The sequence below is a fragment of the Symsagittifera roscoffensis genome, chromosome 4 (genome assembly GCF_963678635.1).
Source record: "Symsagittifera roscoffensis chromosome 4, txSymRosc1.1, whole genome shotgun sequence".
In the NCBI taxonomy this organism is placed as follows: Eukaryota; Metazoa; Xenacoelomorpha; order Acoela; family Convolutidae; genus Symsagittifera; species Symsagittifera roscoffensis.
In genome coordinates, this window is record NC_087065.1 from 2,525,682 (window position 1) to 2,540,340 (window position 14,659).

At 33.2% G+C, this 14,659-nt stretch overlaps 1 protein-coding gene across 2 annotated transcripts in view; it reads right to left on the minus strand.

Annotated features, from left to right (window-relative positions):
- LOC134844565 (squidulin-like) overlaps nucleotides 1-14,145 on the minus strand; it is a 36,214-nt gene extending 22,069 nt beyond the window's left edge. Inside the window, exon 1 of one of the 2 annotated variants that reach the window (XM_063861302.1) lies at nucleotides 13,750-14,145. In XM_063861302.1, coding sequence (XP_063717372.1) covers nucleotides 13,750-13,782 — 33 coding nt within the window. In that variant the 5' untranslated portion in view covers nucleotides 13,783-14,145. The remainder of the gene's footprint in view (nucleotides 1-13,749) is intronic. The other variant, XM_063861301.1, reaches the window with a different exon arrangement.
- Nucleotides 14,146-14,659: the final 514 nt, after the last annotated feature.

A 14,659-nucleotide genomic window follows, 5' to 3' on the forward strand; every position in this document is an offset into this window, starting at 1 on the left:
ATTGTTTCATTGATGGTTATGGTACTGTAAATAGTAGCGTATCAATTTTTCTATTAATAGTTGAATATTTGTTTATAAAAATCTTGTCAAAATTATTTTTATTTAAATCAAAAGTTTTTTCAACGATTAAATATGTAATTTTCAACACGTATGCAAAAATTAACTCAGAGTTTTTTTCGCAAGATGCTAATTTTGGTTTGATTTTTTCATCACGTCTGCAAAAATTTAATTAAACTTTTTTACAAGATGCAAAAATTGTTATGGTTTTTTCAACAAGTGTGCAAAAATTTGCAACAAATTTTTGTGTTAGATGCAAGTTTTTTCGTGATTGTTTTGAAAACAAATGCAAAAAATCAACTTCTTTTTTCTTATGCATATGCAAAAATTGCAAAATTTTTTTGTAAAAAAACTTGTTAAATTAATGCTAAAAATTTTTCATAATTGCTGACTTTGAGTGCTATTCCATATCTTAATACATTGTTTTTCCAGTATTTTTGATCAATATACCTGCAAAAAGGAGATTTTTTTATGATCAAAATTAAAACAAAGATTTTCATTTTCTTTAATTATTACCAGTGCAAGAAAATCCTCTTTCAGTTTTCTTCAAAATGCGAAAATATTTAATGAAATTTTTCTTAATTTGCGAGATTTTCTTTGATTTTTTTAACAAGTAGGCAAAAAAAAATTATGAAAATTTTTGCATGGTGCAAAAATTAATGTAAAATTTTAACATGCTTGCAAAAATTGGATTGATATTTTTTGCCATCTTTCTAACAAAATTTTATAAAACAGTTTACCAGATGCTCAATTAGTTTCATTTTTAACAAAGTTTTACCATTGAAATTTCTTAGTAAACTTTTCTATGATCTCTTTGTTCCTATCTCTTGAAAATAAATTTACAAAGAAATTAAATTACAAAGCACAAGACAGTAACCAATTTATTTACATTTCAAAGAGCTGTCGAGCAGCTGAGTTCTCAAAATTTCGCAAGTTCTCAATGGAGCGCAAAGCTGGTCTTGCCTCCATCACTGGTGGTTCGCTGACTGGAGTTCTTGGCTCTGAGAACCCCTCATCATCTTCGATTGTAATTGGGTTGTCCACAGATCGCTCTTCCCAAGGAAAGAGGAAATCGTCGAATGGTTGAGCCACATATCTAGAGTCAGGAATTTCGGGATAGTTCATTCCCACATGCTCGGCCACTTCCTCCATCATTTGCATTTCTCTAAGTTGATTCTCTGTAGGGGGTTCTTGCGTTATGTGATGTTCGTTGAAATCCCTTCGCATCACATCCACCATATGCCAGACTTGGATTGGGATGTCCATTCGTGCCAGAAAAACACCACAAACTTTTTCTCGCACTTGGAGTTGTACTAAATCAGCCGAAAATTCCACCGAGAACATATGGTTGTTGTTTTGTACTGAGAAGATCATGTTGAGCAATAAGTTGAGTAAATGAGTAAAAACAAGATTTACAGTTGAGAGGGAGAAGCTTGCCGGTAGTTAAGTTGAAATTATTGTATTTAGAGCTGAGAGAGGAGGTAGTTGACGGTAGTTAAGTTGTAAATAAAATGATTTTTAGTTAAGAGAGAAGGGCACCTTCAACTGGAATGTGTGGGTTTAACCAATCAGAGTGGATTTTCCTTATTTGGATTGTAGTCGTGTCCAATCATATTTTAGTTTCCTTTTGTGGAATTCTTATAGAAAACTCGTGTCCAATTGAAAACAAAGCTCCATTTTACACATTGTCGTTTCAATCACAAAAATGTTCATTTTTGTTCAAGTTGTTGTATCCAATTAGAGGAACCTTTCAAGGACTTAAGTCTTCTAAATAAGCAAAAAATGTACACAAAAGCAATCGCAAAATTAAATGACAAAAAGTTGTTTGCTGTAAAAATAAGAAATATTGCCGATATAAGTAACAAAAGAAGAAAAATTAATAAAAGTAGCATCTCTGCAAGTCTTCTCATCAAGTTAATTGAATTTTTTATATATAATTGATGAAAAATTGCTGATTTTTCAGCAGATATTCAAGTTCTTTGATTTTGATGTAGATTTGAGACGATAACTCAAAGTTGATGAATTTTTCAAAGCAAATCTCTGGAAATCTGATACCAAACCTGATCATGCAAGATTTTGAACTTTGAAAGTCCTCAAAAAATGGAGGAATAAAGAACTTTGCTGGGGAGTTTTGACAAATTTGGGAGTTGGATATGGAATAAAAAGAGTCTTTGAAATATTATCGTACGACTTTTTTATTAACTTCAAATTTTCTAAAATGAATAAATTTTCTTTTCTAGTCAAGTGTAACTCAGCAGTAAGTTTATAGCTTTGATACGCAATATGTGGATCAAAAATAAACTCTTTTATTGTGTAAATTTCCCTAAAGAGACCTTTATTTAGTCGAATAACTCTATTTTGGACAATATAAACGTTCAAAAAATTGTGAAAAAAAAAGAATCTACATCTATTTCATCAATACGGAAATCACACGGAATATTTTCTTTTTTCTTGTAGAGTAATTCGAGGAAGTTCAAAAGCTTTTTAATTGACATTCTTCAAAAATGAAAATTTTGGATCTAAAGTTATGTCTAGAAACAGCTTAGTTCTGATTGGTTGAGAATTTTTCTGGAAAATTCTAGAATTTTCCGAAAATTCTAGAATTTTCCAAGGAATAACGTGGTGATGACCTCATTACCATAAAAAAAAATTGCATGGGTGATACGTCACTTCTAAATATAGAATGACCTCATTACCATAAAAGGAAAATTGCGTAGGCGGTGACGTCACTTCTTTTCAAAGACTTGCGTAGGCGTCATTGATAGTATAAATACACTTATTTTATTGGGTTAAATCATTCATTTTGTTTGCCAATCAGAAACAGTCAATTGAATTTTACTTCAAATTTTACATTTCGTTTCTTCACGAAAAGAAAAAAGTAAGTATTTTCATTCAATTGGTACTTTAAGTTTTTGTTTTGGAACATTTCAAAAGTTCCAATTTTTTTAAATAATGACTGCCCTTAACCGAAACGAGAAAGTAAAGTGTGGAGACTCTGGAAATATGTATACTCGTCAAAACACAGCTCGACACCGGAAAAATTGTTCTAAAGGAGTTATTTCTTGCCCTGATTGTAAGTATTTTACTTATAATCAACAAGAAATGAGCTATCATATGGCTAAGAAGCATGCTCAACCAAATTTGAAGCAGTCGACGGTTTGTCCTTCTTGTGAACAAGAATTCCCAAGTTACTACTCTCTCCAACAACATCGGAGAAAAGAACATGGAGCAAAACAACGGAAACCTAGTGATACGGTGGCCGACTTGAACAAGATTGTGGAGGAAGAAGGGGAAGATGGTGGAAAACTAAAGGAGGAACTTAGTGCTTGTCAACATTTTCTGGTGGATACGGAGATGGAAAATGGGAGGCATAAGGTATTTAACTTCCAAATGCCCAAGTTAGATACTAAAACAATTAACGAGAAACTTGAAGAAGTCTCAACAAGCTCGATTCTGCAGCCAAAATCAACATTGCTCTGGGTTTTATTCTTCAAAATATTGAGATTGGTGAATATCGATATTTCTACGCCCATGAAAACAATACTTTGTTTGAAAAATTCCACTTACTTTGTACGAAAGCGGATTTGATAACAATCCAAGGAAAAGTAGAAAAATTTGATATTGTGGAGCAATGTACCCAAGAACGCCAAAACACAAAATGGAGATTCAAGTTAATTACTAACGTCACAATTGTCGCTGCTTTGCTGAAAAACTCTGTCTTACCCGAATCCCTTATTACGACATACGCAAGTGAATTGTCTTTTATCTAACAAAGACAAGGAACCTTACAAAGATCATTTGTGTCTTTTCCGCGCATTGGCCATGTACATGAACGGACATAATGATCTCGACTCTCACAGTTCTAGATACTTTACAGATTTTATATCAAAATCTGTTTATGATCCTAAAAGTTTTCGTGGAGTTTCTGTAGAAGACTTACCTGTTGTCGAGGAAATTGTTCAAAGGAACATCTTTATATACGATTTCGGTATCCAAGAAGGAGAATATGTAGGAGAACTAGCTCGACGAAGTATTTGACAAAACAGTCAAATTACTGAGATTTAACAATCATATCATTCATACAAATGATACTGATTCTTTCTTCAAGTGTTTCCGGTGTCCTTGTTGTGATACTTTCTTCAAAAGATCTGAGTTTCTCAACAAACATCTCGTGAGATGCAAGGACCGAGTGAAACAAATTTACCCAAAGAACGTCTATGAGCTTCGCGAAACCTTGTTTGAAAAGCTAGAAGGATTCAACCTTCCAGTTTCTGAAGATAACAAACTTTTTAAAAAAACTAGCAATTTTCGATTTTGATTCGATTTGTGTTCCCACAGAGGAACTAAAAGAGACGCAAACTACTACCTGGATTGGAAAACACGTTCAAATTTTAGTCTCTATATCATCGAATCTGAATGATGAACCCTTCTTTTTTCTTTTTGTACAACAAGGATCCACAGAACTTGATTATTGATTTTGTAAGCAAGCTCGAGCTGTTGGCTGAGAAAAGTAAGCTGGAGATGAGAACAAAACTTCAAGTTATTGAAGTAGCTGTCAATGAAAGAATGAAAAAGATCTTTGATCAGCTGAACGAACGTGGTAAAATTTATTCAAGTAAAAAAATTGAGTACGAAGACGAATGCATTGAAGATTCGGAAGAAGCAGATAAGTGGAGAAGAAGCGAATTCAGAAAAATCAACTCATTGATTTCAAACAACATCTGTTGAAATATGTAAACACTTTACCTGTTTTTGGATTTAAAAGCGGTAGATATGATTTAAATTTGATCAAGTCCTACCTAAACCCCTATTTGATTCGCGATAAAGAACAAAAAACATCCGTCATCAAAAAAGCAAATGACTTTGTATCTTTCAAGTTCGGAGATGTACAATTTCTCGACATAATGAAGTTTTTGGGAGGGGCAACTACTCTGGACTCCTTTCTAAAAGCCTATAAAGCTAGCGAAACGAAAGGATTCTTTCCCTATGAGTGGTTTGATAACCCAGACAAACTTGACTTTCCTGAATTGCCACCGTATGAAGCCTTTTTCAAAAAACTTAGAAACAACAATCCTCTAGACAAAGACTTCATTGATTATGATAAGCTTAGAAAAACTGGGTTTGACGAACAACAGGCACTGAAAAAGCTTCAAATCAAGACTGTTTCTTCATCTGGTTGGATAATTACAATTACTTACAAGAGACTTGGAAGAAAAATGGAATGACAGTGTTCAAAGACTTTTTGAAGTGGTACAACAACAAGGATGTAGTTCCAACCCTGGAGGCAATGCAAAAAATGATTCAGTTTTATCATAACAAGGGGATAGTTATGTTAAAACTTGGATGCACACTTCCAAATCTAGCAAACATTTGTCTACACAAATCTACAAATTACAAGTTTTATCCATTTTGCGAAAGTGATAAAGACTTGTGTGAAAAAATTAGAGAGGACATGACTGGTGGACCTTCCATTGTTTTCACTCGAAAAGCTGTAGTTGATGAAACATACATCAGAAATTCATCAAATGTTTGTAAATCAATCGTTGGAATTGATGCAAACCAGCTTTACCCGTTCTCAATGTGTCAAGATATGCCAACAGGACTGTACACGAGATGGGAGTTTGACACTGAAATGCAAAATTTCAAGGCTAAACATAATCGAACTCGCAACTTTGAGAAAATGGTCATGTCTTTCTATCAAGAATCAAGACCAGAATGTAAAATTGAGAGCTTTTTTACATCGTGAAAACAGAAAAAAATCGACTGTTTTAATGTTGATGGCTACTGCGATCACAGTAAAACACTATTCGAAGCAATGAAATGTTACTACCACTTCTGTTCCTGTCAAGAAGCTCGTCCATCCTTAACAGAACAGGATATTGAGCGAGGAAACAAGAAGAGAGAAATGGATGATATGCGACGAGAATACATTAAAGAGAAAGGGTACAAAGTGGAAGAAATGTGGGAGTGTGACTGGTGGGAAAGTTTCAAAACCGATGATAAGATCAAAAATCACGTCAGAACCCACTTTCTCTATAAAAGACCTATTTCTACAGACTCACTTCTAGCAAAAACAAAAGATGGATAGCTTTTTGGCAATGTTCAGTGCGACTTAGTTGTTCCAGATGAGCTAAAATCAAAATTTGCGAGTTTTCCTCCAATTTTCAAAAATACTGAGGTCGGAAGAGATGATATTGGAGATTACATGAAAAACTTTGCGATCGAGAACGAAATCTTAAAGCATCCTCAGAGAATGCTGATATCTAGTTTCAAGCTGGAAAATGGAACAGTTATAACTCCTCTCTTCAACTTTTATATGGAACTTGGATTACAGTGCACCAAAATTTACCCTTTTTTTTGAATATTCTCCTCGGAAGTGTTTCAATAATTTCGTTCAATCGGTGGTTGATGCAAGAACAGAAGGAGATGAAAACCTTTTGTCAGGAGTTGTAGCAGAAACGATGAAACTTTTGGGTAATTCCTCGTATGGATATCAGATCATGGATAGATCGAGACATACAATCACAAAATATCTCAACGATGAAAAAACTCATAAGGCAACCAAAGAACCACTGTTTAAGAGACTTAACACAGTTGAGAAGGACTTATATGAGGTGGAGTTATTGAAGTCAACCATTGAGCACAGAGAACCCATCATTTTTGGTTTTTTCATACTTCAGTATGCAAAACTGAGAATGTTGGAACTCTACTATAACTTCTTTGACAAGTTCTGTGATGTGAATAAGTTTGAAGAGTTGGAGATGGATACAGACTCACTTTACTGGGAACTTGCCGAAGAAAATTTATACGACTGTATCAAACCAGATAAGAGAGCTGCTTGGGAAAAAATTAGGGAAAATGACTGTAGAGACTCTTTCAAGGCGGATGCAAAATCTAATTTCTTCCCACGAACGTGTTGCAGTACGCATAAAAAGCATGATAAGCGGGAACCGGGACTTTTTAAAGAAGAATTCAAATGTACACAAATGCTATGTTTGTGTAGCAAGACATATTGCTGCTATGACAACAAGTCAGATAAGTTCAAATTTAGCAGTAAAGGATGAAAAAAACGGGTTCTAGAAGATTCTGGAGACGGTCCCATGTCAAAATACAGGAGAGTGCTTGATGAAGCAATTAATCTTACATCTACTAACAGAGGATTCAGAACTATAAATTATATGGTGGCCACATTTGAACAGACAAAGAAAGGACTAAGCTATTTTTATCCAAAAAGATAAGTACAAGATGATGGAATTCATACAAAACCACTGAACTTATAAGAACTGATCTGGTCAAGTAAATTTATTCATGATATTGTCTTATATTGGTTTTATGATGTTAAAATGTAAAATGTTGCGGTAAACTTGTTATACAATGCAGTGATTTATATACTTTTTTTTGTAATTTAATTTTTTTTATCAAAAAATTTGATTTTTTTCGAAGTCTCTGTAGGTTTCAGCATTGTTTCAATTAGATAGAAAGTTAGATTATCGTTTCAATTAGATAGAAAGTAAGATTATTTAATAAATTAGGTCAAATAATAGCTAACCTTATCTTGTTTTGTAGTTTTTTGAAAATTTTTTTCATAAAAATTCCAAGTTTTTACCCAAAAACTCTTACCATTAACTACCATGCACCAAAAAACTACCATCACACTGAAACCTTACCATCGGTATTCCCTATCTTAATAAATTGTAGACTCTATACCCAATCTTAATACATAGCTTGAAGACCGGATGCTCTATTCCCTATCTTAATACATGTGGGTCTTCAGGGTCCTCCCCCACTTAACCTCCAACATCTACTACTTGTTTGTTTTCTTTTTCTTGAGCTAAGTTGTTTTATTTGATTAGTGTGTTTTAGGGTAATTAAAATTTTTTAGGTTTTGTTGATTATTACCAAAGGTTATTAATAATGAAATAAGAATTATTTCTTAGGATTTTCAATTTTTTGTTCAGTGAAACCTTAGCTGAAACCTAAACCTTTATTTATGTAAAAATTTTCGATGCCTTTGTTATGATTATATTCATATAATCATTTGCCTTGTTAGGTTATTACTGGCTCAAAACTTAAATTTTTTTTTAAATTTTTTTTTTAAATTTCTGGACTGAACCTATAATCTGAAACCTGAAACTATGGTAGCTGAAGTTATTTTTTTTGTATTAAAGTTGTCTAAAAGCTATAGTATACTTTTTTTATGCTATGTCATGCAAAAAATTATCATGTTAAAACTTGATCGCACGGCTAAGCTCCAAGGGGATGTAAATTTATTTTTCGTGCCTCAGAGACCTATTTTTGATATAAACACAAAAAGACAAAATAACTTGGGATCAAAGTTATAATAGAAAAAATGGTGTTTTCGCTAATAGGTGAACATGTCCCAAGCCCTCAAGCAAAGTTACAACTTCATCGCACGGCTAAACTCTAAGGGGATGTAAATTTATTTTCGTTCCTCAGAGACATATTTTTGAAATAAACGCAAAAATACAAATAACTTGAAAACAAAACATCTAATAGAAAAAATGTTATTTGCATGAGTTTAAGAAAAGTTGAGCATAATCCTCGAGAATTGATGAAGGATTAGAATAAATAGCAACAAGCGTGGGTGGTTTGAGATATTGTGATGAAGAATTCAATTAATCATACAAATAAGGGTCTCTTAGATTTCAAAAATGACCACTTAACCCCTCAAAAAAAGGAATGAATATATATTTAATAAGTTTTTGAGCACTTTAGTTGAATACAGGGTTTAGTTAATTTTAGTGAGGATAACTTTAAACTGAAGTCTCGGCATGTATTTAGTGGGTTACTGGACAAAAAGGGTATATCCTGCTAGCGGACTTAGGCCGCGAATCGTTGTTTCAGAAATTTTACTTACTATTTTTATAATAGATAATAGTTAAGTTCATGAGCTTATGTCAGTTAGAAAGCCGTATAATAGACCTCGAGATGGAGAAATATCGTGGGCGACTGTTAGCGCAGGGGGATACTTATCGCAATTACGATGCTAGGAATGTCTGCCAAAGAGAAGACAATAACATTGTGATTCTATCGAAAGACACCCATTGTCTGTTGGCTTTTTGAGGTTGAAAACTACTCTGACAAATACTCACAGATACTAATATTAAAAAATTTTTGAATTTTAAAAGCTGTATCGAGTTTGTTGGGAAAGGAATTTTTTAAGGAGTAGCTCTCTGTTGCGGTCGTACCAGTTTTACTAAGCGCTCATTGCTGGTTGATTGCTTAGTAATTTATCCTAAGTTATAAGTCTCACATCAAATCGTCAAGTTTCTTGACAATAGTTATAGTTTAAAAATTTAGTTAGAAAAGAGCAAGAATTTATATAATGGATAGTTGAGTACAAATGATTTACGCAATTAATGAAACACTGTCTTTAGTACCAATGGGGATGGGGTCAAAACATAGTTTTTACATTTAAAATAACACTTCGTTTGCCTGTAGTCCGCGTCTAGATTGCTGATTAATTTGTCCGCCTAATGCTTCTCATAGTAGTGGGTCATCAGTTCTTTTAGATCCGTGCTGCTGCTTTTTTCGGGAACTTATAAAAAATCTAAGATTGTATCTTAATAAGTTTGTAAAATAAAAAGAAACAAAGGAAACAAATTAAAAAATTAATCTGGAAAAAGTTAACTCGACTGAGCGAGTTGAAATGAGAGTGGAACAAAAAATTATCAAGAGTTTAGACAGGTCCAATCTTGATGCAAGAATGCTTCAAAGTACCTTTGTCTAATTCTAATCTTAATGGACTTTGTTTCATTGGATATCTTTCATCTTTCAGTTGTTTGGAAAGTTTTCAGTAGTCTCATCTTTGAAGTTTTTAATATTAAAAGCCGTTATTCATTCCGTCTGTGATTTGCAGGTGTTTTATAAATTTTTTGTGTCTTTCTATGGCTCCAAAGACCGGGTGCTTATCGCTCTAATGTCTGATTTTCAAAGCAGATTTTTTTAACCGGTCAGCCTTTATGGCGAAAAACTTTTTTTCTTTGATATCCGACAAAATAGTCTGTGGAAAAATATCGAATATACTGAAAGGAATTCAGCCTTGAAAAAATGAAAAAAAAATTGGACCAGTACTTAAAGGACTTTAAATAGAACAAAATACTTTTATCTCCGTGTAGTATTTGCAATACTACAATACTCATGAATACAATCAAAACAAAATTGATTGCGTGAGGTCAAAATCTTGATTTTTTTATTGTCCTTGTAGATGTCTGGAATAGTGTTTGATTAGGAAAAAAACAAAGCTGAAATTTTCCAAGATCTCTAAATTCTTCTTCCGCGCATATTTCAGGATACGTTCATTGCAGCTCTAAAATTGGGACTCTTAAGATTCCAGCAATGACAAAAAAAAAGAAATGAGGAGCCTTCTATCCCTAATGAAACAAAAATTGCAATCCTGATTTAGGAAAAATTTTACTTTCAGCTCGGTTTTTGACAACAATAAACCTGAAAGAAATGAAATTGATCAACTTTGCAAAACTAGTGTAAGCTGCAAGCATTCTTTTAAACATAATTTACCCTTGCGATCTTCTGTCTCTGCCTCATTTCGAACAACTGATGAGCAGTCTGCAAAAGTACTACTCAACTTGAAAAATGCACTCTTAGAAGAGAGCGTATGTAGTGACTGGAAACTGTTGTTGTGCCAAAAAGAAAACCAAACACTGAAATTTTAGACTCTTTTCTGCTCGGGGTGGGTTTTTTTGAGACGTTTGTGCTCGGGTGGGTTTTTTTTCTTCAGACAAAATTCGACTTTTTAACTAGCCTTTTTTGACGGATTTTTTTTTATCATTCGAAAAGAATTGTTATCTTGAGCTCAAATTTGAAAATATATTTCACCTGTGATCACTTTTCGTAAAGTTACGGGGGTTTAAAAATTGCCATTTTGGCCAATTTGGGTAATTTAGCGCGCGATGTAATTCGCGCTATTAACACGTAAGCGGAGAGCAGTTAATCCGTCTTAGAAATGGTTCAAAATTGGTTAAAAGAAGCTTATTTGACATAAATGGTTTGTTACAATGAGCGAAATCTATCCTTTTGTACTTTGTGGCGTGTGGGGGGATGGTTTTCATAAAAAATTTCAAATTTTAGAAGAAAAATTTTTTTTTTGATTTTGTTTTATTTCATTGAATTTTTTAATGTTATTACTGCTCCATAAACCTTAAAAGGCAGTCGAAACATTCAGGGCTTCGCCCTGATACGAGCAGTCTTGTTTAGTTTTACTATCTGCGCAAAGCATGCCTTTTGTATAACTCACTTAATTCGACGCTGAAACCTTTACCTAAAACTCTATGTGAGTAAAAAATTTCATCAAAAATAAAAAAGATAAAATAACTGAGAGTGAACACATGTCGCGGTAGATTTTTACAAATACAACTAGCTGCACAAAAGTGAGGCGTACGTAAAAATTTGTTTATACTGGTTTATACGTAAATAAATGTTGTATTGTTTAATAATTTTGACATTGTTTTTGTGCGTTTCTTGAAAAGTAATTTATTCATGGTACAATTTTTTCATATCTGTGCATACTATTTTGTTAGACAGCATCGTTTTCCCTGGTTACCAGCTGAATCAAGGAAACTGAATTGCTGAATTGACTTTTCAAATAACATTTACAATCTTTTGCGTATATAGCCTGAAACGTATTGATGATCTGATATCATATATACTATAATTCACTTGTGATTATCTAAGCAAAATCACTGGTATTTGAAATTGCCAAATTTGCCGATTTGGGATAACTGACCCGCTGAAGAAATTGTGCTTTTAATGCGGAAGCGGAGTTTTAACCCTTCTTTGAACGCTGCATTGTCTTTTTTTCGACTGTTGAAGAAAGTGACGGAATATTTGTACTCGAGGTGGTACCCATTTGTACCCATTTGCAATTCTTAATAAGTTAACGCGTAGTTTCTTCCGTCCATTTATGGAGTAGTTGGAGATTCAATCCGTCTAGGAATCGTTTCAAATTTAATTTAGGCACGCTACTTGGTCTATTTAATGCTCTGAGAGTGTTGTTTTTTTTGAAGAAAAAATAGAAAAAGTTTCAATTTAGTGAAAAAGGGATCCGAATTTCAAAATGAAAACTACTCCAAAGACGTTAAAACGCATTGTAATTTTCAAAGCGTCGCCATGATAGAAGTTGTCTTTTGTAAACTTGTGTTTAAAGGATTTAAGCTAAAATCAATGTTGCATGGAAAGTATCGTTTGTTTCAGCTTTCCTACAAGTCAGACAATTCCCAAAACTGAAGGAGTGTGATTATTGATCAATTAGTTTGTCTCTTTTATACTAAAGCCATTTTGTTTTTCATTTCAATAAAATTGAAAAACTAGAAATTTAAGAAGTAAGAAGTGACATTTTATCCTCTGCTAATTGCGAGCTATATCCTAATTTCTTTTAACGCAGAGCATATGTGAAGAAGTATTACCGACCCAGAAAATTTTCCGAAAAGATGTGAAGCAAAAGTTGTTCAAATAAAAAGCTACTTGGCACCAAGTTAATCACTTTGTATTTGATTTCACGTGAAGGTGGAAGATTTCACGTTCACTTAAATTTCTATAACCTCATTAGTTTTGGAATTATTTCAGATTTTTTAACCAGATCTGCTTTTGACATTTCAAAGGCATTCGGAATATTAGTGCGCCATCGTGGTGCAATCAGTCTTGATTATATTATTCCTAAGTTTGTCTAAATTTTAATTGAAAATAAAAAAATGTTTAAATTTTTCACTCGCAAGGCTTAACTCCTCACGAAAGGAAGAGATTAAAAAGATTCTTTGTTTCCGAATTTGTGAAAAAACATGTGATCAAATTATAATCTTATTTGATCCTCGAACTTATCTTTGAAGTCCACTGACTAGACAATGGGGAATTTGGTGGCTTAGAATGAGAGAAGAAGAAAAAAAGCTCCAAGATCTTCCTAAGCTTCTAACACATCCCCTTTTGATGATTCGACCACCTAGCCGTCCAAATAACCCCCCTTTGATAAAATAATTGATATAAATTTTTGGTTGGCCAACTTTAAAAGTTGTCTAATGGCGCCTTTCGACAAAAATAAATACTAATTAACGCAAAACAGTCTTTTTTGTAAAATTTTTTCAAAAAAAACCCAAAAACATCATTTAGGCGCTTTTTTATGCAACTATTTGTTCAGAATAGGGTTTAAATGATGTTTTTGATGGAACTCAGAAAATTAGTTTGGTCTACCTAACAAAATTTGAAACAATTTTTTGAAAACCCTCCCATCCAAATCAAAAAATCGTTCCCCTGCAAAGAATCACTGCTGTTAAAATTGGAAATATTTTTAACAAGCATTCAGCCATAATAAAAAAAAATCACGTGAGCTTTGTTCGAACAGTTGAAAAAAAACAGAAATTTTTAACAAAATTATCCAATGCCGGATCTCAAGTGGGCTAAAACAATCAGTACGAATGTTACTGACGAGAGCTTGATAAAAACATGAGTGCTGTTAATAGTTGTCAATTAAAAAAATCAAACTGATTTCCTCATTTATATTAACCCTAACATTGAAGTGAATGAATATCATTTTTTCCTCTTTTTTTTCTGTGAGTAACAAAATTAAACTAAAAAAATTGGCGACTGGAAATCACAGAATAGGTTGTATCTTCATAAAATTTGCATTTTTAGAGGATAATAAACCAAAAAGTTTCTTCTTACCTTCTCAATAGCCGAAGTATTTCCGGGTTTCATGGTTGATTTTTTTAATCTATGTTGAAAAAAATGTGATATTTTCTGTCAGTTTGCTTGTCAACTTCACTTGCTTGTCTACTACAAGTCACAGAGTGTATTATAACCAGTTTGTAATAAAATATAAAAGAACAGAAACTGTTTATAGCCAGATGCAATTCCAATTCATGACCGGTGGGGACTTTGTTCAGCCTATGGATTATGGAGGGTATTAACCCGCAGGTGTGATCAAAACACTTTGTTCACAAGTAGGGGATGAACCGAAATGGCTGATGGTTTCCGTCGAAAAAACTAACACGACAAATTTAAGACGTTGACATTCTTTGAAAAACGAAACAACAAACAAGCTGGTTGGTATGATATTTATCTGCCATTTTGGAGACAATATATCTATAAAAAATAATGGAAAAGTAAGGGAAAAAATATGAATTCAAAAAAGGACAACCTTACTAGGAAACAGAAGTGTAGGAGTACAAGCAGCTTAAGCAGTTTTATATTCTGAAAAGCATTTGATCTACGGTCGAGCAGTTTTTTATTTAACAGACGAGAATTTAACTAAATAAGAACATTGAAGGCTTTAGATTACATTCGCCTAAAAACTGCGTACACGATGTTTGTATAATCGCCGCCCTTTTTTATTCTGCTAAAAATATAAAAACACTATCGCCTACGTGTTGGCGAGTTTTCGATCGTTGAGCCTTGCTGTTCAGACTATTGAAAGGAATTTGTATTCGGGTGAATTTCAGTTTTTTCTTTGTTTTTTTTTGTTTTCCTAGCAAAATCAGGTACCACGAGTAATCATCGGAATGGGTTCAGTGATATATCATAATAAAGCCTTTTCAGTCGTGATTCGAATGAGAGGGCTTCAAAAATCTATGTC